This window comes from Anas acuta, chromosome 4 (assembly GCF_963932015.1).
Source record: "Anas acuta chromosome 4, bAnaAcu1.1, whole genome shotgun sequence".
Lineage (NCBI taxonomy): Eukaryota > Metazoa > Chordata > Aves > Anseriformes > Anatidae > Anas > Anas acuta.
In genome coordinates, this window is record NC_088982.1 from 40,560,079 (window position 1) to 40,582,842 (window position 22,764).

At 36.2% G+C, this 22,764-nt stretch overlaps 1 protein-coding gene across 24 annotated transcripts in view; it reads right to left on the reverse strand.

Annotated features, from left to right (window-relative positions):
* The window catches only part of INPP4B (inositol polyphosphate-4-phosphatase type II B), a 379,692-nt gene that overhangs the window by 109,096 nt on the left and 247,832 nt on the right, over positions 1 to 22,764 (reverse strand). For all 24 annotated transcript variants that reach the window (XR_011096138.1, XR_011096139.1, XR_011096137.1 and 21 more), the window contains 6 exons: positions 18,143 to 18,315; positions 17,018 to 17,141; positions 15,876 to 15,993; positions 11,061 to 11,201; positions 7,445 to 7,542; positions 3,318 to 3,430 (listed from right to left, as the gene is read on the reverse strand). Coding sequence is in view for 21 of the 24 variants with exons in the window: in XM_068680804.1 (XP_068536905.1) it covers positions 3,318 to 3,430; positions 7,445 to 7,542; positions 11,061 to 11,201; positions 15,876 to 15,993; positions 17,018 to 17,141; positions 18,143 to 18,315 (767 nt within the window). In the remaining 3 variants the exon portion in view is untranslated. The remainder of the gene's footprint in view (positions 1 to 3,317; positions 3,431 to 7,444; positions 7,543 to 11,060; positions 11,202 to 15,875; positions 15,994 to 17,017; positions 17,142 to 18,142; positions 18,316 to 22,764) is intronic.

Sequence of the window (22,764 nt, forward strand, 5' to 3'; positions counted from 1 at the left end):
ATTCTAAGGGATAAGGGAACTATGACACATTTTAAGGATCCTTTCTTACTTTAAGAAGCAACTGGTTGCTGTACCAGCCCATTAGGATATACATTGGGTTCAAACAGTTTACTAGAAAAAATTGACAGAGAGCTGATGTGCCCTATTATGGGTCAATTTTTCCCCTGATATCATTTGTCCTAACAAAAGGTAACATCCTCTCAACCAAGTTTTGCTTGCTTCTGTCCCTGGACATTACCAAAAGTAAAGAGCTACAAGAATAAGGCAAGGTTACAAATTACAGTGTTTACACCTCAGCCTGAGGAAACTTTTCAGCTAGGCCATGGAGCACTGAGTTAGCATCTTTCAGGATAAAACTGGAGCGTGATCTTCATAACATTACTTCAGCAAATAAACAGTTGTAAAAAAATCCATTAATGGCATTCCCCGAAATTCCTCTTAAAATAAGTATCCTAGATAATACTTGCAGCCTTTCAAGGTCTTTGTGAGTATGAGCAACGTCTCAGAAGTCCAGGGAATTAACTGAATCTAACTTTGAAACCAAAGAAGTGTATACTAGTAAAGGAGAATCTGCGTTTTCTTTCTACAATTCAAAACTATAAAACATATTTGCTTAAAAAAATGGGAATTTGTATTGCAATTTAAATAATGTACTATAAGACTTTTTTAATTTTTTTTTTTTTTTTTTTTTTTTTTTTTTTTTTAAGAAAGCGTCAAGTAGGGCTAATAATGCTGTGCAAAGAGTTAACTGCTTAGTTGAAGACATTGATTCTCTTCACACTCATGTCTTTTCAAGTCCATGAGTCACCACAGCTACTTGAATCAAATGAGTCCTACGCAAAAAACAGGTAACCATTCTGGATGGATGACAGCCTTTGGTTCAAGTAGGGGAGACTAAACCCCAAATCTGGGCTGACAGCACTCAACTGAAGTGCTGGAGACAGAGTCGGTTTTGAACTGAGAAACACCCTAGGCACAACAAGCAAATGGCCATAACCGCAATCTGGAGGGCTTATTTTGCATATAAATTCAATCCAAATGGCTCAATCATTTTAAAGTGGATTAAGCAGAAAACAATCCATTAAATTAAATAAGCAGATAAAAAAATCCTTAGCTTCTGATTTAAAGAGCAATCTAGGTCAACATGATAGTCCAGCACAGATAAGTCCTCAGAATAATTCAGTTCACTAAGCAGCAGCAGTTAAAATAAATAATTAAAATGGGCAAACAGTGATCAGATGCTCAAGAAATCTAATAAGGCACAATACAACAATCTACGGTAATACCATAATATCAGAACACACAGCTTACGGTATGTGTCCTGATCGAATTTTATCCTTGCTTTTGCTCACTTCATCATATTGGGGATATAGGAAATGTCTGTTTTTCATTAATAAGCTTTATTATTATGTATTTTTATTCATGTTCCCAATGAGCACAGATTTAATTTATTATCACTGTGATTAAATTTAAGAAGGGGATGATAAAAATGTAAAACAATGAAAACTAAAAAAGGATAGATCAATATGCTCATTTCTCCTGACATAGAGAAGAAAACGGGTCTAGCTTAGGAAATCAAAATATACATTTAAATATCTGTCTCATTATATTTTGGATAAGAAATGTTTGTGATATCTTTTTGTGATTTTTTTTTTTTTTTTTAATGCAGATGTGTTCTCACCAGACTACATACAGGGCAGATACATATACATATCCATGTAGAAACTCACATCTCATATACTATAACAGTGGTATCCTTACAGCTGGAAATCTGTCTTTCCAACGTATAAATCTAATATAGTATAACAGTGTGTATATCAGCAGGTTCAGAAATACCCTTCTCAAAAAGTTATGAAAGTTATGTAAAGTAATGTAAGAGAAATACAATACAGGGAAGGAAAAACTTGAAGCACTTATGTCCAAACTATGTTCTTCACCCGTGAAATTACTTTCAGGAAATCCTGAATAGATCATAGAAGATGACTTTCTATATACAGAGATTAAGTAAATTCTATCATATGCTTTGTAGCTCAGTTTATACTATCCCAGACTATTTATCTTTTACTTCTTTGTAAAGCAACATTTCACAGTAATTGCAAAATAGACACTGCAAAAAAAAAAAAAAAAAAAGCTTACATTTTTATGCACAATGGATTTATACTACAATAGCATGTGATAATATTAACCCAAAGAAAAATTTTATTAGCAATATAAAAAATTATACGTTACCAATATAGACATAATTAATATTGTCGTATTCCTATTGTTAATGAAAAGTCATGCAAAATATTATGTAATATAATGATATAATAAATGACACTTGCATCAAACATTTACTTCCCTTGAAGGATACGTGCATTTGAAAGTTCCCCAAATCACATGATTTTATTTTTCACTTTCAGTGGACATCAAAGGCTCAAGACTCTGCTCGTACAAATGGGAAGAGCCATCAAGGGTACTTTTCTAAACCTAAAACAATTACCTACTTAAATCTCAGACTCCTGAAAAGCTTGATGTCTTTATATGTATATGTTCGGGTTTGTTTGCTTGTTTTTAACATATATGTGCAAAATCACAGAATTCAGGGAGAAGGGGAATCTAATGATAAAAGCAGTTTTATTGATATATATATTTAAGAAACGTATTCTGTATCATACTTCAGGGCTTTCTGACACTAAAGAATAAAAGCAATGTTTATTAAATAATGTAAACCTTGGTTATTATAGACATGATTTTACACAAAAAAAAGTTAGATACCATAACTGAACACTGTATAGCTCATATGAGGTGATATATTTACAGCTATACACAACCATCCAGGAAAGAGATTCTGCTTGCCCATATAGGAGATGAATGGATCTCTCAAGAAAAGGCCCTGGGGTTGTGAAGCATTGGAACAGCCTGCCCAGAGAAGTAGTTGAGTCACCCATCTCTGGAGTACTCAAAAGATGTGTGGATGCAGTGCTGAGGGACATGGTTTAGTGGTAGACTTGGCAGCGCTAGGTTACTGTTTGGACTTGAGGAACTTAAAGGTCTTTTCCAACCTAAATGACTCTATGATGGTTAAATCATAGTGACCAAGACCACCTCTCTTTTCCAATTCTGGCTAGGTCTACCAGTAAATGTAAGAAGAAGAGAGATATTCAGGAGTGGGATAAGAAGCCAACAGAACAGAAGGGTTAGAGCACCATTTCAGCATACCTACTTGAATAATTGAGTTTTCCAGTCAATTCCTTGAAATTGATTGCATTTACTACATCAGAAAGCATGCAAAAATTAATACATCATGTGAATGTTTTTGAAACTAAAGATCTTACCGTTGCAGCCAGCCACATGATTTCTACATTCTTTCTCCTCTTGGCCTGGATATTTTGATGAAGATTTTCTAATAATCCCTTTAAATCATTTTGTTCTTGAAAATGCGGGAGGCCTAAAGAAAAAGAATGGTAGGGTTGATCATCATGGTAAGGTTCATGATAGTGCTGTGCTGACTGAAGAATGTGCTTATTAAAGAAGAGGTATATGATTTACAGCCTCATTTGGGAATGCAGGATGGAAAGCACTGACAAAATATTCAGAGAATAAACAAATCTTACTTCTAAGTATGGGGTTGTCCTCCCTAAGGGCTTCACCTTGGAAAATTAAAATGTCTTCAACTTTCATCTTAAAAATGGAAGGTGAAAACGTTCATATCTTTGTTGTAGTTCTGTTCATCAACTATTACAGAAATCCATTGGAAATGGATAGAGAAATAACTGAGTATATTTAGAGCAGCTTTGATGCTTTTTAAAAATGTATTTATTTATTTTGAGGTGAAAATATTTTGCTTTTGTTTTCAAAAGAATGCATCTCATTTTTATTTTAAAATGATGCTTTAGTTCCTAATATAACCTACATTTACAGGTGTTAAACAGGACTTAACACCCTCATAAATCTAACAAATGATATTGCTCAGTCTGCAATGAAATAAGAATTTCATTTTGAAGTACAAAGTAATTTCAAGGTTTACCTAAAAAATGAAATTTTACCTACTTTCCCTAGTTGTGCCAAATAGGATGATGTTTTGTTAATCATACACACCTAGAGGGAATTCAATAGTAAACAATTTAATTTGCTCTTCTGTGTTGTGTATATATAGAAGGGTTTTGTTTTAGGTATTACCTTTATCTTTAGTAGTTTTGAAAACAACCAAAATCTGTTTTTCTAAAATGATTTGTTTTTATGTTAGGGAAAGAGAAAAAAAAATCAGTAGTAGTATCACCAAAATAAGTCTTAGAATCAATTGAAACAAAATTAAACCAAATCTATTAAACCAGTCTTTTTCTGCAATTACATTGACATCCCCTACTCTAGAAAAAGCAGGATGTTCCATTTAAGGGGAAAAAAGCAAAACAAAACCCCTATGATTTATATGCAGTTTCAGAGAGTAAAAATGATGCCACTACTATAATTCAGGTCAAAATCCACTCTCCCAGTCTGATCATAGCTGTAGTGATCTCTCTTCTATCAACAGGCTTTTCAACTTTCATCTCTAATGAATCCCAGTTTTTCTTTTTCATAATTTATAGTGAGAAGTAATTGAAAAAAAAAAAAACATTCTAAAATTGTTTAAGTTGTGCTACACATACTGTCCACACTGCTAAAAGAAACAGCACCAAAACTCAAACAAACAAAAACACTATACAGGAAAGATACATTAAAACCAGGCTTGCAATAATTTTACTGATGATTGTTTGATCTGAGCATTACAATTCCTGACCATAGAATTATATGCAGAACATATAAAAATACATCAGAACTTCTGTGACTATTATACTTATCCTGCATCTGTTCCTTGAAAACATACAGCATACGAAGAGTACTCTAAAAAGATGCTTCCAGATTATGAGAATATATCACTAGATAAACATTTTGTTGCCTCAAAGTAGCTTTCCTTTGATTCACAGCATAAAATTGATCATCTCAGAGAGATGACTTCACCACAGATAAAGCAAGATTATCCTAATTTACAGTATTGCCAAATGAGTTGTATCTTGACTGGATTTGACTGATAGCTTAAATTCTTTGTACCACAAAGCAGTATTAAACTGTCAAATCATTCTCATAGATTATAAAGTGGAGAAGCCTCGAAGTATGAAACAGACTCATAGACTGTGTGCTGAAATATATAAATATACATGCACTACTATGTGCATTATGATGCTAAGGAAGAAAACCCTTTATTTGCTTGCAGGATTTCAAAACCTTGTATGCATCTCTCTTCTCACATGGGATACTATCTTTAAACAGTGATGTTGCTGTTAGCGCTAGGTATCAAACTAGCAATATTGTGTATCAATTGTGCCACAGCTTTACCTTGTTATGCTCTCAGCTGCTCAAATGAGTAAACTAAGGCATCTTTTCAATTACATGTGCTACTAAAGAACTATCATAAGTCTGTATTCTTACTATCATTAACTAATCAATAGAAGTGTGGTGGATGCAACAGCCTGGCCAACAGGGCTGCCAGTCCTCAAATTCTTTCTGGGTTCATGTGCTCTATTTGTAGCTAACAACTTTGTGACATGGGTCCTGCATTTATTTTGTAGCACAGATTTGGCACGATAGGAAACTATCTGGAAAGGTGTAACAAAGCCATCAAGGAGTCATCAATACTGAATGGCTCTCACATGGCTACAAAATCAGGGCTGCTGCTAGCTGGATGGGGGTTTATCTTCCTAAAGGGGAATCCTCCTCTGGCAGAACGCCTTGGAGAATGTGTACTCCTGCCCCTCTAACTCCCCTTCTCCTGCCGCCCCCCCCCCCCCCCCCCCCCCCCCCCCCCAACCCTTCACCCTGCTTCTTAAAAAACACCCCTACCCCAAAAAAATAAAAATAAAAAAAAAAAATCACCGGAAGGAGGTATGGGGATAGTGTAGGTGCAGGAGAGGGCTGGTTTAAAACACACATTCCTCCAAGCCAAAAGAGTGATATCATATAATGGCACAGAGCAACCGGAAAGTGCAGTGGAACCAGAAGGTACTTCATGTTATGTAAAAATTTGGACAAAAAACAGACTCAGTTCTCAGAGGTAGAGAAAATGCAGGGGAATAATAACCAGAATAGACATGATCAGTTAGACAAGCATGGTTCTTGCAAGTCTGTGCAGTCTGGAAGAAGTCCAGGAAGACTGTGCAGCACACTAATAATTCTTCTAGAAGAAGGCACTACGAGGTTGGTTCCTGTCATTGAAAAGGAGCAAATACTGTATGCATGCAAATTTTACTTTTATGTAATAAGATCCGCTTACAAAGTCACAGATCTACCTTAGACCTAATTCCAAATTAGGTTAGTTTTTCAGGAAGCTTTCTTGGCAGGAACTAATTGCTAACTTATTGTAGGAGATTTTCTGTAGAAATTTTCATAATATTAGAGATGTGAGTGGACTGGTGGTCATACTGCTTAGCCCTCAGGAAAAGAGCTTTCACTTCTGCTGGAATCATTAAAAAATTGAATTTTTGCTGATACAGAAGATAAGCACACATGTATATAGAGTGGCACATCAGATAAAACTACAAGTACATATATGTAATGGATAATTAGCAAAAAAAAACACAAAAACAAAACAAAACAAAAAAAAACAAATAAACAAAAACACAACAGAAGCTGTTCTATAAGAGGGCACAAGCTTTGCATAGGATTTTAACCAGCAATATCCACCATGAAGAATTACAAACACGTCCTGTAGGGCAACGGGTTCTTTAGGTTCAAACATGGTTACCCAAGTGGAACAGGCAGAGACCTAAATCCAAGCCATTTTAAGTCAGCCTGCACAATTTGTAAGTTTTAGGAATATAATTTAGGCATTAAGACTGCTTTAACAGGTTTATATTGATACAAACGGTCCTTTTCAGCATAGTAACAGAACACTATGTTTATGATGACACATTTCTATAAAATTTGAATGTAGGACCCATTCTAATAGAACCATGCTATTAATATCAGTGACATTATGATGTGGCTCATTACTGAGAAATCTGTAGATACAGATGGAAGCAGTCTGCCATACCTTAACACATACTCGGGAAGAAGAGTAGAGGCAATGAGTGAAACTGATGAAAATTCCCATCGAGTACTTCTGTACAAATATAGTAACTATGGAGTGTCCTCCACTTGAATTATTAAAGAGTAGATCGTATTAATAATTTAAGAGCGCTGTTTGGTTCATCATTACTGCATTTCAACCTCTCTGTTGTTTTTGCTATGGCCTTGGGCCTGCAATCACTGCTGACTTCGGCAGGGATCTGAACAGGCCCAAAGTGCTTAACTTGATGGAACAAATTATGGGATTGAGGCCTACATCTAAACACAGCACATTAACATTGCGCTAATACTACTTTCTTATCATCTTTCATCTATTAAACCTTTTAAAAGCCATTTGGATATTGTATTATCTTATACTCACAGTCAGGAGGCATTTTTTCCGTAAACAAGTTGTAATATTCTTTTAGAAGTTCTAGGTTTTCTTGGTTAATGTTTTCTTGCAAAGTGGTATCTCCAAACCTATAAAATCACAGTAAAATAATGAAAAGTCTAAAACATAAAGCCAAATCATCCTTCAGAATGCTTTCTTTGTATAAAGAATTTGATTTTTTTTTTCTAGTGTTGAATGTATTAAATTTTGTCAAATGTACAGCTGCTAATCTCCCATGTGCTTTGGAACTAATATTTGGGAAAGAGGTAAACAGCCATTGATAAGTCTTCCCAAAACATATGGACAAAGTAATCCATTTACATACAATCATTCAATAAAGCACAAGTTCTGATTCTCTTCATGAATCCTGAATAAATGCAAGGGCTCTCTGTGGGAATTCCAAATGGGAAGAGTACAACTCCTAAATCTCTTAATATACCTGAGCAACAGCAGTAGCAGTAATTTCTACTTAGAAATTAGATGATATTGAAGCCACACAAGATGGAATAGAGGTAAGCGTCAGGAGAAAAACCTCCTGAAAGACTAATTTCTGCCACTGGAGTACTCTAGTCTGAGAATATTTGCTATAAATAGTCAAATTGATTAATCCTCCAGACCTTCTCAGCCCTATGCTGCTCCTGAACTGTAAGTTATTTTATTTTCTTGTGTCTGAAATTAACGAGAAAACTCTTTTCCTGCTTTTGAACACTGATTTCTCTATTAAGCTTCACAGAGCCGCCATTAAAGGCAGCTCTGTGCTAGCTGCCTTTAGAGGCTAGCTGCCTCTGTGCTACACCTCTGTGTAGCAAGGTGGGGGTTGGTCTATCCTCCCACGTGCCTGGTGACAGGACGAGGGGGAATGGGCTAAGGTTGTGCCAGGGGAGTTTTAGGTTGGATATTAGGAAGAACTTCTTTACTGAGAGGGTTGTAAGGCATTGGAATGGGCTGCCCAGAGAAGTGGTGGAGTCACCATCCCTGGAGGTCTTTAAAAGACGTTTAGATGTAGAGCTTAGGGATATGGTTTAGTGGGGACTGTTAGTGTTAGGTCAGAGGTTGGACTCAATGATCTTGAGGTCTCTTCCAACCTAGACAATTCTGTGATTCTGTGAAACCACAGGCTAGCTCACTTGAGCTGCCTGCAGTTTAAGCTTGCTGCAGCACACAGACATCACTGGTCACACTACAGTGCTGCAGCTGGGTCAGGCAAGTGTTCTGGGGTTTCTTGCAGCAATTTAGTTTGCTGGGAACACATTGTCCATGTCCCCAATAACCTGTTCCTCACAGAAAACCCAGGCTGCATCAGGATGCCATTACAGTTATCCACAAACTGACTATTGCTATATGGAAAAGTATCTTTCTTTCTGAGACCAAAATTTCCACAACAGTGAAGTTTCACACGTAGGTTAAAAAAAGTCTCCTGCTACTTATACTCTGATGGATACAGAAGTAAGGACAGGAGTGTTCCTTTGGCAGTTAGGACCAAGTTTCTGTGCCTCATCTTTAGAATAACATTGAAACAAAGAAAAGGAAGACAGAGTAGATAATGGTGCAAAACTAAAAAAAGAGGGGCATGGATAGGTAAATGAGAAATTCAGGCAGACACAAGGGGATGCAAATCAGAAGATTCCAAATGTACTGTTATATCACATGGAAAGTAATCAAATATTTTAAAGGGCAAAAAAGGAAACGATTCAGCTACTTCCCTCAAGAGCCATTGTTGCACTGTCACACGAGTATTTCTTTTAAAACAGGCACATTATCAACTGTGCTTTATTGAAAGTAGATGTTAACAGCTAATTAAGTACCATCTTGTAACAATTTATCACAAAACAATTTCTATTTTTATGTTCATTCTCCCACTAAAACACCTTTTAACAAAAATCATGTGCAGTGTTTCCAATCTCAAAGACAAGCATGCAATCAAGTTGAGCAATATTTTCAACAAAGACTAATGTTAACACCTGTAACCACAAGCATAAGATGTTTCTGCATGGAATAAACCAACTTGGTTTGCTTGAAAGATAATTCATTAATTTTTCATGTATGGCTTTCTTTTCTCTGGGGAGAAGGTAGAATCATTACGGAGAAAAATGCTACCACTCTTCCTGTCATCCCACTTGGAACCCAGTTGACATCTTTTCAAACTGACTCCTCTGCTTTCTACTGACTCCTTCTCTCCCCAGATGCAGGCTACTTCTAATTTTGTCACCTCTTTCTTCAGGACCTTTGTAATATGTGGTCTGTCTTTCCCCACCCTACACGAGCTCTCACAAACTTGGTTACTGCACGCTCCTTTTTTTCTAATTTTGGAAAAATGTGAAGCATCACACTTTTTGTCATTACTGACTTTGCTGGTTTTGTATATTACTACATAGGTTGTGTTACTCCTCCCATAAAACCGCTTTTCATTTTTTTTATGGCATCAAGAATAAACTATTTTCATTTTCAAGAGCATTGCAAGCTCTATAGAGAGCTACTCACCTCTTTTTCCTCTAGTAAAATGCTAACTTTTACCTTTGTCTTCTGATTCAGCCTTCATCTCCCATTCAAATTTTATAATTAAGTTTTCCCACACTTCACCACTCACAACTGAGAGAAGTCTCCCCAAGATATCCACACAGCTACCTGATTGCATTCCTTAGAAATCTTCCTTAAATGTCTCATTCTACTCCTCTGTCTACAAAGGACATGATATCAAACTCCAGTTGTGCTTAACTTCTTGTCTGTTGCCCAGGTTAACAAATTTTCTCTGTCTCCATGTATTTCCCCACCTACGCATAGAGTGCTTTTGGTTTTGAGTATGTAGTTTTTTGAGTTTGTTTGAATACAGCCTAAAAGAACATATTACGCTCTGTTAAAAAAAAAAAAAAAAAAAAAAAACAGTTAAAGAAAAAATGATGTCCACCTTGCAATTTTAGCATTGTACAAGCTTTGTAATTTAACATGACCAACAGCTAACCTTCTCTTGGGACAGAAAATTAGTAGGTTGGTGAAACTTTGACTAACATTGCAGTGATAAATTAGTTTACAGCAATCCCTTCAGAGGACTAGTATTAGCATATTAGAATTTTAACATCAGCCTTCATGTTTCCAGAGGCATATTACTAACATATTCTATGCAAATAACTAACGCCCCTCAACCTTGTCTAAAAAAAAAAAAAAAAAAATCAAACCTAAGAAGTTGAGAAAAATGTTCTCTTTATGGTTTACAATTTGTTCAACTCCACCTCTAAAATGGTAAGAAGTTGGAATTTTCAAACTTCTGTTTGAAAAGGCCAAAAGTACTGCACATTAAGATTTATCCGTGTGAACTAGAAATCCATTCCCTATCTGTATCCAAGGAAAACTTGGTGTTGACTGTGTGAAATAAACAGACTAAGTCCCACATACAGCCTTATCTTTACTTGGCCTTTTTCATTATTTTGCATTGCTCCATAGCTTGTACTTATTTCCTTTAATACTTTTTGAAAATACACACAAAGTCAAGCTGGAATGGTCCAAGAGCAAATAACGAAAAGATTTCTTTGTAATCCTATGAGAGATATCTTGTACTAACACAGCATACTCAGATAGAAAATGAAACATTTTTCTGAAAGTGTCTTCTTACCTCTCTGCAAGTGTTTGCTGTTCATTGATTCCAACATTAAAGAGTACTGGATACATGCGAAGTAGCTTTCCTTCTTTAATCTCTTGTGGCAGCAGCTCAAACATCTTTGCTGGAAGCTGGACCTCTATAACATAATGTTCACTAGGAAAAATAAAAGGAAGAATAAGGATAGGAATATTGATTGGTTTGCTTGAAATTATAACCTTCCTAAGTTACAGAGAACATTTAGACATATCAATCAGTTTCCTTTTTTCCCCTTGTGTTAAAGCACAAAATGTGAAGACTCAGCTGACTTGTTTTAAGAGCACAAACTTATAGGGAAATAAAAGGTATATATGATTATATGCTCTTCATACTGACTTCTTCACTGAAGTGAAAATAGGACTAAAAGTGGAATCAGCAGAAAAGTCTTCTGCTACCACAGTATCAGTGTGAACACCTCAACTGTTAAAGCGCATCTCACTGAATTACAAAAACAACTTCATTTCAGAAGCCACAACTTGAACCCTGTATCCAGTCTAAATGTAATATGGCCTGTATGGAGCAAACTCTTCAGAAAAGCCCAAACCAAAATATCCATCTCCTTCAGTGTCTGGATTTTTTTCCTTAGGGATAGAAAGCATCACGAATTACAAAATAGACTCTGTGAAGATAATAATTAAAGGCTCATTACCCAAACATGGATCCTATTTTAGGAGAACGGATGAGATGTAACAGTATTGTTTTCATGTTGTGTTTTGTTTGACTTCACTAAAAATATGCTACTTTGGCTGCCAGTCCAGTTTCTGATCGTGTCCTTTATTGTGGAACCCTCAAGTTGAATTCTACCGGTGTTGACAATTGATGTCTGAACTAACATGATAGAAACAATAGCATGCTGCTAGCTTTCTTTCTATTATTAGAGAAATTGGTGTAGTAAAAAAGAACAGACCAGGAGCAGATCCATTTGTCTTGCAGACTTTGAAATTTTAATCATTTGAAGAGGGCCAACTGATACCAAAAACTTAAACTTTCTCTCCTGCAGAGCACACTTCGGTACAGCATCAAGAAGGAAAATTATTACAGAGGTGGTAGGGAAGGAGGATCTATATCCTACCTGTGAAAACTAGGCCTATGACGTCACACAATGTGTGCATGCAAACTTAAGATGAAAAAGGATGGGGTTTGTTCTTTTGACTTTATCTAGTTATCTTTTTTAATAATACTGCTTTGCATGTAGTAAAATAATCACAAAATCCCTCACACCCTTATTTCAATCTATCACGTGTTTGCTAAAGAATTAAAATATAATCTTGACTACCCATGTGTAGAACTTTGGGAAGAAAAGGCAGAAAACCCTGAAGAACAATGGCAGTTTCTTCAATGACTCTTCAATGAGGATTGGCTCTGACATCCTCAGCAAGTTGGATGGATGAGTGAACCTATCTTAGAACCGATGCTTCAGCTTAGGAAAGGTAGAGGTTGTGTTTGAACCCCCTGTCCTGCTCAACAAAATAAAATGGGTCCAAGTACAGACTTGTGACTGAAGTGTAATTGCTTGTGGCTAGGCTGTTGTCATGTGCTTTGGCATGGGCTAGAACTAGCGTGTAGTCTTTGAGTAAATGCCAGATGCTTCCAACTGGGGCGGTTATCAAGTTACGAATGGAGGATATGCGTCTCAGATGAGGGAAACAACAACAAACTTCCGTGAGGAGTAGAACTGTATTTGGTTTGAGTTTTATTTAATTAATTAATCCATGTGAAGGAAACACAGAGTTAGCAAGGATGACAGTAAAGAACTCTGTGAAAATGATCTTTGTATAGCAATATTCATTCCCAGCCCGCATACTTGTAATTCCTAGCTGCTGTGAAGTGCTACCAGAACGTTTTCCTGTCATAGAACACTTTCAGGAGGTTGAGAAGAGATGTTGGTTTAGTCTAATTTAAAGAATGTACGTTACTTAACCAAAAACGTCATTAAGTCATTGCATTGCAACATTTCACACTTCCAAAAATCACTACAAATCTTTCAACGTGTCAAAGAACATCGAAAAATGTTGACCTTTAGGCACGACAAATTAACGTCTGTAGCATTTAAGAGCCTACCCTCCCCTTACTTTTTTTTTTTTTTTTAATTAAAATTTACACAAGTCCCAAATATAATCCTTGGTAGGCTTTAAAAATCTTTCACCAGTTGTGCAATAAGAACAACCCAGTTCTCATCACTTAAGAAGAACACTACTAGACTGTGACAGGGAGCTGTCTGGCAAGTCTGGAAGTCTGGGAACGGTTCCTAAGTCAGGTAGGGTAGGAAAAAAAAAAAAAAAAATCAAAGTACTGAAAACTGGAGGACTTGTTTGACATGAATTTCCCAACATTTTACAGGTCTTATGATTCTACTGCAGTAAGAAACAGTAATAAAATAATAAATCTTATTGTCACTTAGTATCTCTCTCTTATGGCTAGTTTCAGTGCAGAGATACTAGGCAGTTTTGGCATGTGATGGATAATAAGGCCACTACAATAAGCAATGAGAAGGTGGCTAACCAAGGAATTGTTACATGATTTTTTAACATTTAAAGATCTCCACGGGGGGGGCGGGGGGGGGGGGGGGGAAGGAGTAGGGAAACCCAGTGTGCTTAAGAGGGTAAAAAATAAATTACCTATTTCAGGACTAATTATATAAGTTTAGGTGTTCCACATTTGTTTGTTTCAGTAAAACATGACTGTTTAAGAGTAATTCTGTCTAACTTTATTTGCCTTGTTCTCAAATATTTGTTATCATCATATATGAGGACAGAAAACCACTTGCAGACCTGTAAGAAAGCTTCTAACAACTACCCCCACACACAGGTGAGGGCCATGGACTCTGTAGCTATTTGCGGTCACCTCCAAGTGCACACTTAGCTCTGTCCATAAACACAGAACAGGTCATTTACACTATCTTTGCTTTGCAACAAGAAAAAAAAAAAAGAAACACAAAGTCATCGCATTTCAGCAGGGCCCTTTATCCAGGAAAGTGACAACTATTTAGACTACTTCAATGTGGCTGCAAGTCCCGGTCTGATCATGCACTTAGTTGAAAGCTTTTTTTTTTTTTTTTTAAATCAAACCCTGTGATGACTCAGAAGTTCATGCACACAACCCAATACTTTTATAAAATTCTTTAATACAATGTAAGTGTTAACTACTTTTGCCCATAATATAAGAACTCAAGTGCCTAAACTCAATTCCACCTGGATGGCCAGGGTCAGCCACCCACATCGGCAGGTCAGCACATTACTACTCAACACCACACTCTTTGGATTGATTTGTTTTCATATGTAGAATCTCAGTCTTCAGCACTTCCCTCAAAAAACAATTGCAAGTGAATACTCTGTCTCTGCAAATTAAGAACTGGTAGTTTTATGTTCTGTCTTGCATTTCTACAGTATTTAAGTTTAATTTTAGATTTGAAACAATCCAAAAATTGTGGATTCTCTAAACGTCAATTAGAAAATACTTGTTTTTTCCACTATCTCCTCTTTTTATGTACGACTTTCAATGCTGTCTCATCACAGCTCTAAAATAATAGGGCCCCAAACAAGTCTTAAAACTTTTTTTTTTTAGTCTGATACCAATTCCATCAAGTGAACACCTGCCAGTAAGTACAGTACAGCAATCATAGGCAGTAACTCTTCTTCCTAAAGACTGACTATTCTATCAATCCAGAATGCCTGAGGCAGCTTAAAGCTCAAGTCTTTCAAAAGCAGGACCTCCTGGTGTGACAGTTCAGTGTACCGCAGTAATGGCAGCAAGCCAGTAAATGTAGCTGCTAGATTTTTCAAGATGTTTGACTGGTGTGATTTACAAAGGATGTATTTCTTCTGTTTTATCTACACACCATAATTATTCTTAATTACTCCCGATGTGTTGCCTATCATACTCTGGCCTTTCTGCTATTTATTTCAATCCCTTCTCGGAAGGCCCATAGGATGAGAGTGAATCATCCAGAATAATTAAGTAAATCAGTTGTGAAAGCCCCCTTCAGAGAAAAAATATCTTTTTTAAAAGTTGCTGCTTTTAGCTGAATTTAATTTACAGTCAACTCAAGAATAATGATACTATTAAGGAAGTGATTTCTGCAAAAGTAAAAACATTTGGGGCTTCAGACTAGAATAATAATGAAGATGAAAACCTCATTCCTCATGTGTAACAATCTTTTTAACCCTCTTGTAGCCACAATTAATGAACTATTTCAGTTTATGCCCTGATATTCAGCATTGCTTATGTGAGATGCATGATGCATAATGTATCAGTGGCTTCGTGTAAGGACTTCTGATGTTACATACGTTCTAAATGATCTTCAGCAAATAAAATTGGCACCAGAGTCTTTCAGTTTCCATCTCAAGACAATCAAGCTTTAGCTCTTAGAAACATAATTTCATTTCTCACACTGAAAAATAAGTTTTGGTAGCCTCAAAAACAAGGTATTTTCAGTTAGAATACACTTTTGTAAATATTTAACCTTGCCACTTCTCTTTGATTCAGTGTCTGGATACAAAAAATGCAACAGAAACTCAACATGCAATTCAGGCACTTGTGATTAATTTGTGTTATATATTTGGAACTTTAAGGTGCTAATCAGGAAAGTAACCTAGAGCCCATACTACTATTAGCTTTACAAATCCCTACTACCTCGATTACATGTCCATTTGACTCATGAAGAGGCAAACTACTGCACTTTCCATATAATAGAACTCAGCAATAAAAAAAAAAAAAAAAAACATTATCTGCATTTTCATGTGCTAACGGTTAAAGCTACCTGCCATGTGCTTCAAGAAACAAAGTTCTTACCGCCTTCCAGTTATAATAGGCAAAAAATCTTCTGATTTGGCTTCAATGACTTTAAACATCACTTTCTGCAAATCTGAAATTCCCACAGCCATGTCTTCTAGCATCCCCGCTTCTTCACCTGTATGGAAAGATTACAGGGTTATTAACAGAGAAGACATCAGTCACTGAATAGGTTATATTAAGGCAATATGTGGATTGTATTTCCCAGTCTGTGCATCTCAAAATCACAGCCCTAAATCCACATTAGAGTAACCTACATAAAAGCAGTCTGATTTTTAGAACTGCTGACAATTCTCTGTGGCCTAGATAACTGAGTATTAAGCACCTCTGAAAATCAGTCTGCTTTACGTGTGCATAGAGAAAAATGGCCTTTCTGACGTTATTCTATTTTGAAAGTGTTTTTTAAAGACTGTCCTGCTGGTGGAGGACAAAGGTTTTAAGAGTAACAGTGACCATCATGCAGAAAGGAGTCTGACAGCAATCTCCAAATGAGGAGGTGTAATTGCCTATGCAGCAAAGAACTGCACAAATGCTAAATCCCTCTACTTTTTTCAAAATCTCTATTTTGGGGAAGGATTCCAACACATCTAGTTCAAAGCTTTTTGAAGCGAACTGCAATTACTCTCTCCAAATGTCCTCAAAAATAGATATAAAATGATGGCACTTATAACAAGTCAGGCGTTAAACAATTTTCAGGGTATATTCACCAGTACTGACATGGTCAGAGCACAAGAGAGAGGGTCAGTAACTGTGCTGTTTGGGTTAGCTTTATAAAGCTGCTTTTTTGGGTCAGACCAAGTGCCTATACAAATGAAAACAGGATGTATTAAAATCAAAAGTTTCCCTAGCTGCATTGATGAAGCCCATCTCCTGTATTTAAGGCAATGTAGATCCGCACTCTGTGCAGAAGAATTAGCAGCTAGCGTTCCCTGAGAGATTGAAAATAATCTAAGTAATTTGTGATGTAGAGTTGGCAACACTGTCAATTGTGCTATTATATAGAAGCCTACTGTCTCCTAAGGGTAATATTTTCTGATTCAGTAAGGCAAATTCCTGGAGTGGAACACGAGTTAAAATCTAAAACTCCTGGGTAAGTGTCTGGTGTGTATGCATAAAGAGTTTTGTCCAAGAACAATACTTACTGTATGTGCTAAGGAGTCCTTCATATTGCACAAGTAACCCAACAGTATGAAGCTGTTGTAAAAATCCTTGATCATGTAAACTCGTGTGCAATTTGATTATAAACCCACAGACCAATCCAGCAAGCTATAAAGACAAAAAAAAAATGGAATTACATATGTTTTGCAATCACAGTGAAAACAAGGCTTGCCATCATTGTACACTACAGAAGTAATATTTATATATCTGTGAAAATAACTTGGATATTTCTATGTAGTGACACTATACATGATTTCACAATAGTATTTCCGAGGTTTTTTACCCCAAATACTCCCTTATTTTATATTACAGAAATTTCACTTGTTTTATGGGATTGTGTTATTTACAATGGAATAAACACGACCAGGACCTCTCTTAGCAGACTATAAACATGCAAGGATACGAATTATGATGGATTTCAAAGCAGTTAGACACCTAATGTGAACATATCTCCTTGGCCATCGTTCCCTAACTCCTTAATTATGTTGGGAAAAACATGTAACTTGAGGAAGAAATTAGATTCTCTCTAAATAATCAGTCTATCTGGAAAACAACATCTAAAGGAGAGGATCAAAAGAACTTGAGTTATTTACCAAGAGAAGACTAGTCTGAGAAGAGGCAGGCTGACAGTCTTTAAACACATAAAATACTGATACAAATGGAAAACCAATGGTCTGTTATTCATTTTCACAGTGACCAGGAGAAAAAATATCTAGCTTCAATAGCAGCAAGGAATGTTCAGGCTAGATTTGAGGTCCTTACTTCCACGTGAGAATACTGGCGTAAGAACCTGTAGGAACCTGGGAAGACTACAAAAAATAGCTTTACAGATCTCTTCTTTGGATGAAGCGGAGAGGTTAGATAATGTCTTCCAGTTCACAGCAGACCTATTTCTGTGACTCGATGATTCAGTTACTATGGATTTCCATTTACTATTCCTTTCTTTATCACATTATAAAATATTTAGGTGGATGTAATGGAAAATACATGAAAAAGTTGTGATAAGCCAGGCAAAAGAACAACACACACAGAGACATAGTATGGTCAATTATAGTAGCATCATCAAAATAGCCATTACAGTAGGATATAAGTGACATAAGACAACCTACTGCTTGACTGAAGACAATGTCTCTCCTCAGGGTCAGCATCAAACATTGTGGCAAGCCACAGGCAAGTTCCTGGAGCAGGACAAACGCCATTGACTGCTTCGCTCTGGTCACCACCTCTCCCATGCAGTCCTTCAGCGTAATCACCAAGGGATAAAGTTGTTCATACCAGTCACCTAGAACAAGACAGATCATTAGCTCAAAAGCAGAAAAGTTGTAGTAAAAATCTTTTTTGGACTGGAGAGAGGCCTGCAGTGGCTGTCTAGCTTGTCCTAGAGCTTTAGCCAACGCTGAAGCTCTATCCTAACCATTGTGGTGTTGCAAACATCGCTAGAGGTTATGCTTAAAGGAAGGATTCTAGCTTAGCACCAAGACTGGGATTATATCCCTGGCCTGAATTCAACTGTATCCTGAAACAACTTTTTAACAGACCTAACTTGTCGGTAAAGCTTGCATTAAAGTGTTGTACACCAAACTTAGATATACAAGCAAAAACTCGTTTAGCACAAGATGAATATGATGAAGAATCTCCCATTCTTTCCAACCTTGTTCTTTGACAACCTTGTATCTAAGCAAATGAAATGCAGTCAAAAAAAAAAAAAAAAAACACCACTGAAAAACAGGGACATCCTGTATTTAAGAAAAAAATGCATGCTGGGAGGCAAAATAGAAGAACAAATAGATATCTGGGAAGGATATTATCTGTTTAATGTATAGGCTTGAAAGATGCTAACACCTTCAAGTCTCATTTCTTTCTAGCTTATCTCTGTATTTTTCTCTTTAAATAGACATACTGAACTCATTATTGTTTGAGTTACTGTGAGCAGACAGATTTTGAACTACTCTATAATGCTTTGCTGTTAAAATGTATTTGAGAAGTATCAGAAAAAACAAGCTGATGAAACACATGAAAAAAACACTACTACTTAATACATTAGAAATTAAAGAAAGTGATAATGAGTAATGGAGAAAAAACAGAATAGCTTACTCAGACTTGACCAATTACCCAAGCTGTTCCTGAATTTTTCGAGATTTAATAAAAACAGACCTGCGTTGTAGTTACCTATAGTTTTGCCTACACCCCCCTGCACTGAGCAAATAAAAAAAATAACCCTGCTTCAGAATCTACATCTCAGTTATATTGTTATAGTTTGAAAAGACAGAAATTGACATTCCAGAAAAATCTATACAAAAATAGGAAGTGCAAATGACTTTGTAGTGCCCATCACTAAGGTGTTTTGTTTTGTTTTTGTGTAGATTAGTGTAATTAAGTATTATTGATAATCAAAACCTGCTCCACTTAAATTGTAATTAGGTGGAAGATAACAGCACATTGTTTCAGGTAACATTCTGAGCCAGGCCAGTGAGAGACTCATTAGTACTAAAGAAGTTCTTTAGACAGGAACACAGAGCTGTCTGCTGCAAAGTTAATTTGGCTATGCTATGGAAAAATATGGAAATGAATAAAACTGTAGCCAAGACAACTGGAGAGGACTTTGAAAGCCAGGAGGAACTGCGAAATAATTAAGGTGTAGGAAGGAAGAAATAAGAATAAGGACAGAGCAGTCAGAACAACTTGGATTGCTTTGCAAACAGTGTCTATATGGTGAGACAAAATGTGTTTTAATACAGGCATACATATTTCAGTGTAAGAAATACAGACTGAAAAACCATTCCCTGGAAAACAGCAGTTATGAAGTTAGACCCATCATGAAGAAAACAGAACATAAGCCATCCGCAGTCCCATGCTGCAGCAAAAAGTTAATTTTATATGTCACTGACAAAAACAGTATTGATACAATGCATGCCAAAATCTGGTGTATCCATTTTAAGGACTGCTGGAAAAATAGAGAGCTTGAAAAGGAGAGCCACCAAGATTTAGGGTTTAAACTTCTTAAGCCTATCAAAAAGACTGAACAGAAACTTGATTTCTGCTCTTTATGAAGAGAAAATAAAGAGTACTAAAGGGAATAAAAGCAAAAGAACAACCAAAGGCTGGAGGCTGCTGTAAGACACAGTCTAATTGAATTTTAAAATAAGGTAGACAACATACTGGAATTCAGACTAGGTTGATCACATGATCTAAATTTTCCTTTGTAGCCTTAAATTATAGTAATTTACTAAATTAATCAATGAATATATGCCAATGAAAGCAATTGCAACAGAATGAGATTAAAAGGCAATGTATGCTAAACCAGCAAACAGATCTGTAAGTGATAAGAAAATAATTTCTTGTCTGCTTCGTACTCGAGCAAATAATGAAAAAGATCATACATAGCCACTCTAAAAAGTATTTAATAAGTAGACCTGAAGGCACAGCCAACAGACAGATGCCCCACTCTTATGGGAAAGCATAGCAGGATGCAGACACAGACAAGGATCTTCCAAGTACACTGACGGCTAGGGCAAGAGAAAAGAAGATTTCGTTGTTCTAGATACACTTCATGAACCTGCTTTTACAACTCAGATTATGTGGATAGTACTTAGAAGCTTTACCAACTCATTTCATAGAAGAGGTGGTCATATAATGACCACAAAATTCAGGTAACACTTGGAACTTTTTTTTACTGAGTTGCCACTTAACCAGGCAATCCACATCATGCATTTCTGCTTTTTTTAGGAACGTAACTTTATACTTGTCCTTACTGAACTGCATCCTAATATTTTAGCGTTCCATTTCATCAACATCCATTCTAATCCTGCTCCCATGGTGCTTAAAGCCTCTCCCAGCCTTAAGCATTTGCAAATTTTATAAGCATCATCTATATTTCATAAGCCAAGTCCGTAGTGAAAATATTGAATAATACTGGACCCAGAACAAATGTAAGTGGATTCTGCTTCACACAGCCTTCCAGATTGGCACTAAACCACCAATAACTACCTTCTGTTACGATTTTTGCACGTACCTTGTGCTGCAAAGATTCAAGATCAGTTGTCTGTTGTTTTTGTTTTGCTAAGATTATGATTGAAATGTAGTGCTTTACAAAGATAAAAATGGGACTTATTTGATCGTATTACTAGTATAAGCAATTTTTGTCAATGACAGCTGCATTAAGAAGGAATTCAAATATTTGGAATTCTCAAGGCCAATTTTGTATTGAATGACAGTCACGCTAATTGCATGAAAAATAAATCCTACTGAATACTTAAATTCACCAAGAAAACCATGCAGTGACTACTCTCTATAGAGAACTTTACTTTCATATGTACTTTGCTTTGTAGAATACAATAAAACCCATCAATTTGGTGGAAATCTTACCCTATTGGATAAATAAAGATAAATTATAATATAAAATAGAATTGTACTTGGCATCAGGAGAGGAGAGAATACAATACCCCCAGATAATTATCTAAAACAATCAATTTAGTGCATGTTTTCACTGAAAATTTCTATTCACAACCAGTAAGGATGTCCAGGCCCCAGAAGGTGGAGCTAGTTAGCAAATCTAAGAAGGATTGCATTGTTACTTGAGAATAGAACATTTATGAATGGACAAATATATTCTCATTTTGTCCTTCTATTTTAAAGAAAATTTAGATAAAAGCAAGTTTATGACAGACCAAGGTCTTTGAAAGGACAAAAGTGTAGGAGAAATCTTCATAGATGCTCCGTATCTTTGGTCTGTGTTAAAAATCACTGCATGTCAGTTGTTATGATGTTTATCCTATTGCAAATACTCCAGGCAGGATTAAAAACATGGTTATCCGTTAACAATGCACAAGTCTCTAAACATCTATCAGACACACTTATAGCAAATACTGAAGCTTATAAGTTGCGCCTTGAATCAGAGAATCACATTTATTAAACAAAAAAGAAGCACTGTATTTTGAAGCTTATGAGTAAACTCAATAAACTGGAAAATTGTCTTGTACGCAAGGAATAAATAAGGAATATTAATAAAATTCATCAAGAGATAATATGTGCAAAAAGAGCTTTAAAATCCTGATCTAAATTCATGTTTAGATCATCCCGATTTACCTTATTCTGACATTGTTCATGTGTGAGGGTACTGCGTGGTTACCAGGCACTGCTTACACATCTAGGAGTCTGGGAGAGGACTTCTACTACTGAGACTGATGATAGCTTGGCAGAATCATGTAAAAAAGGGAATGGTACAAATTATTGCTTTTGTGTCTAACACATTCAAGTACTTACAGAAGCACTGATGCTTCAGATGTCATATTTATTTTAACTTGAACTTGCAAGATTTGCATCCTCAACAAAGTGGAAATAAAGGTCTTTCAAGAACACTTCAGAATTAACTGAATGAGTAAACACTTCAGAAAGGACATTAGGAGCAAGAATGTAAGCTAGAAGGAGACCACCAGGTAACTGTCAAGTTGCTAAGATGACAAAGGCTGCCTGTCCTGTATGGAAAATTTAGCATCCAAACAGAGTCAGAGCCTGGTGATGAAGCAAGGAAACTCATTTCAAAAATCATCCTAGTCAGTTTCTGGATAGGAGAGTAAAACAAGGCAGACATATTAAGATGGAAAATGAAAGGATGAAATTTAAAGAAGAAATACTGTCTCTATACAGTTAGTGTGAGACTAAAACATGAGTTAGTGCAGCTGAGTTACTAGTCTGCTTCCATCGCCGGAGTTGTCGAAGTTCAATTTATGAG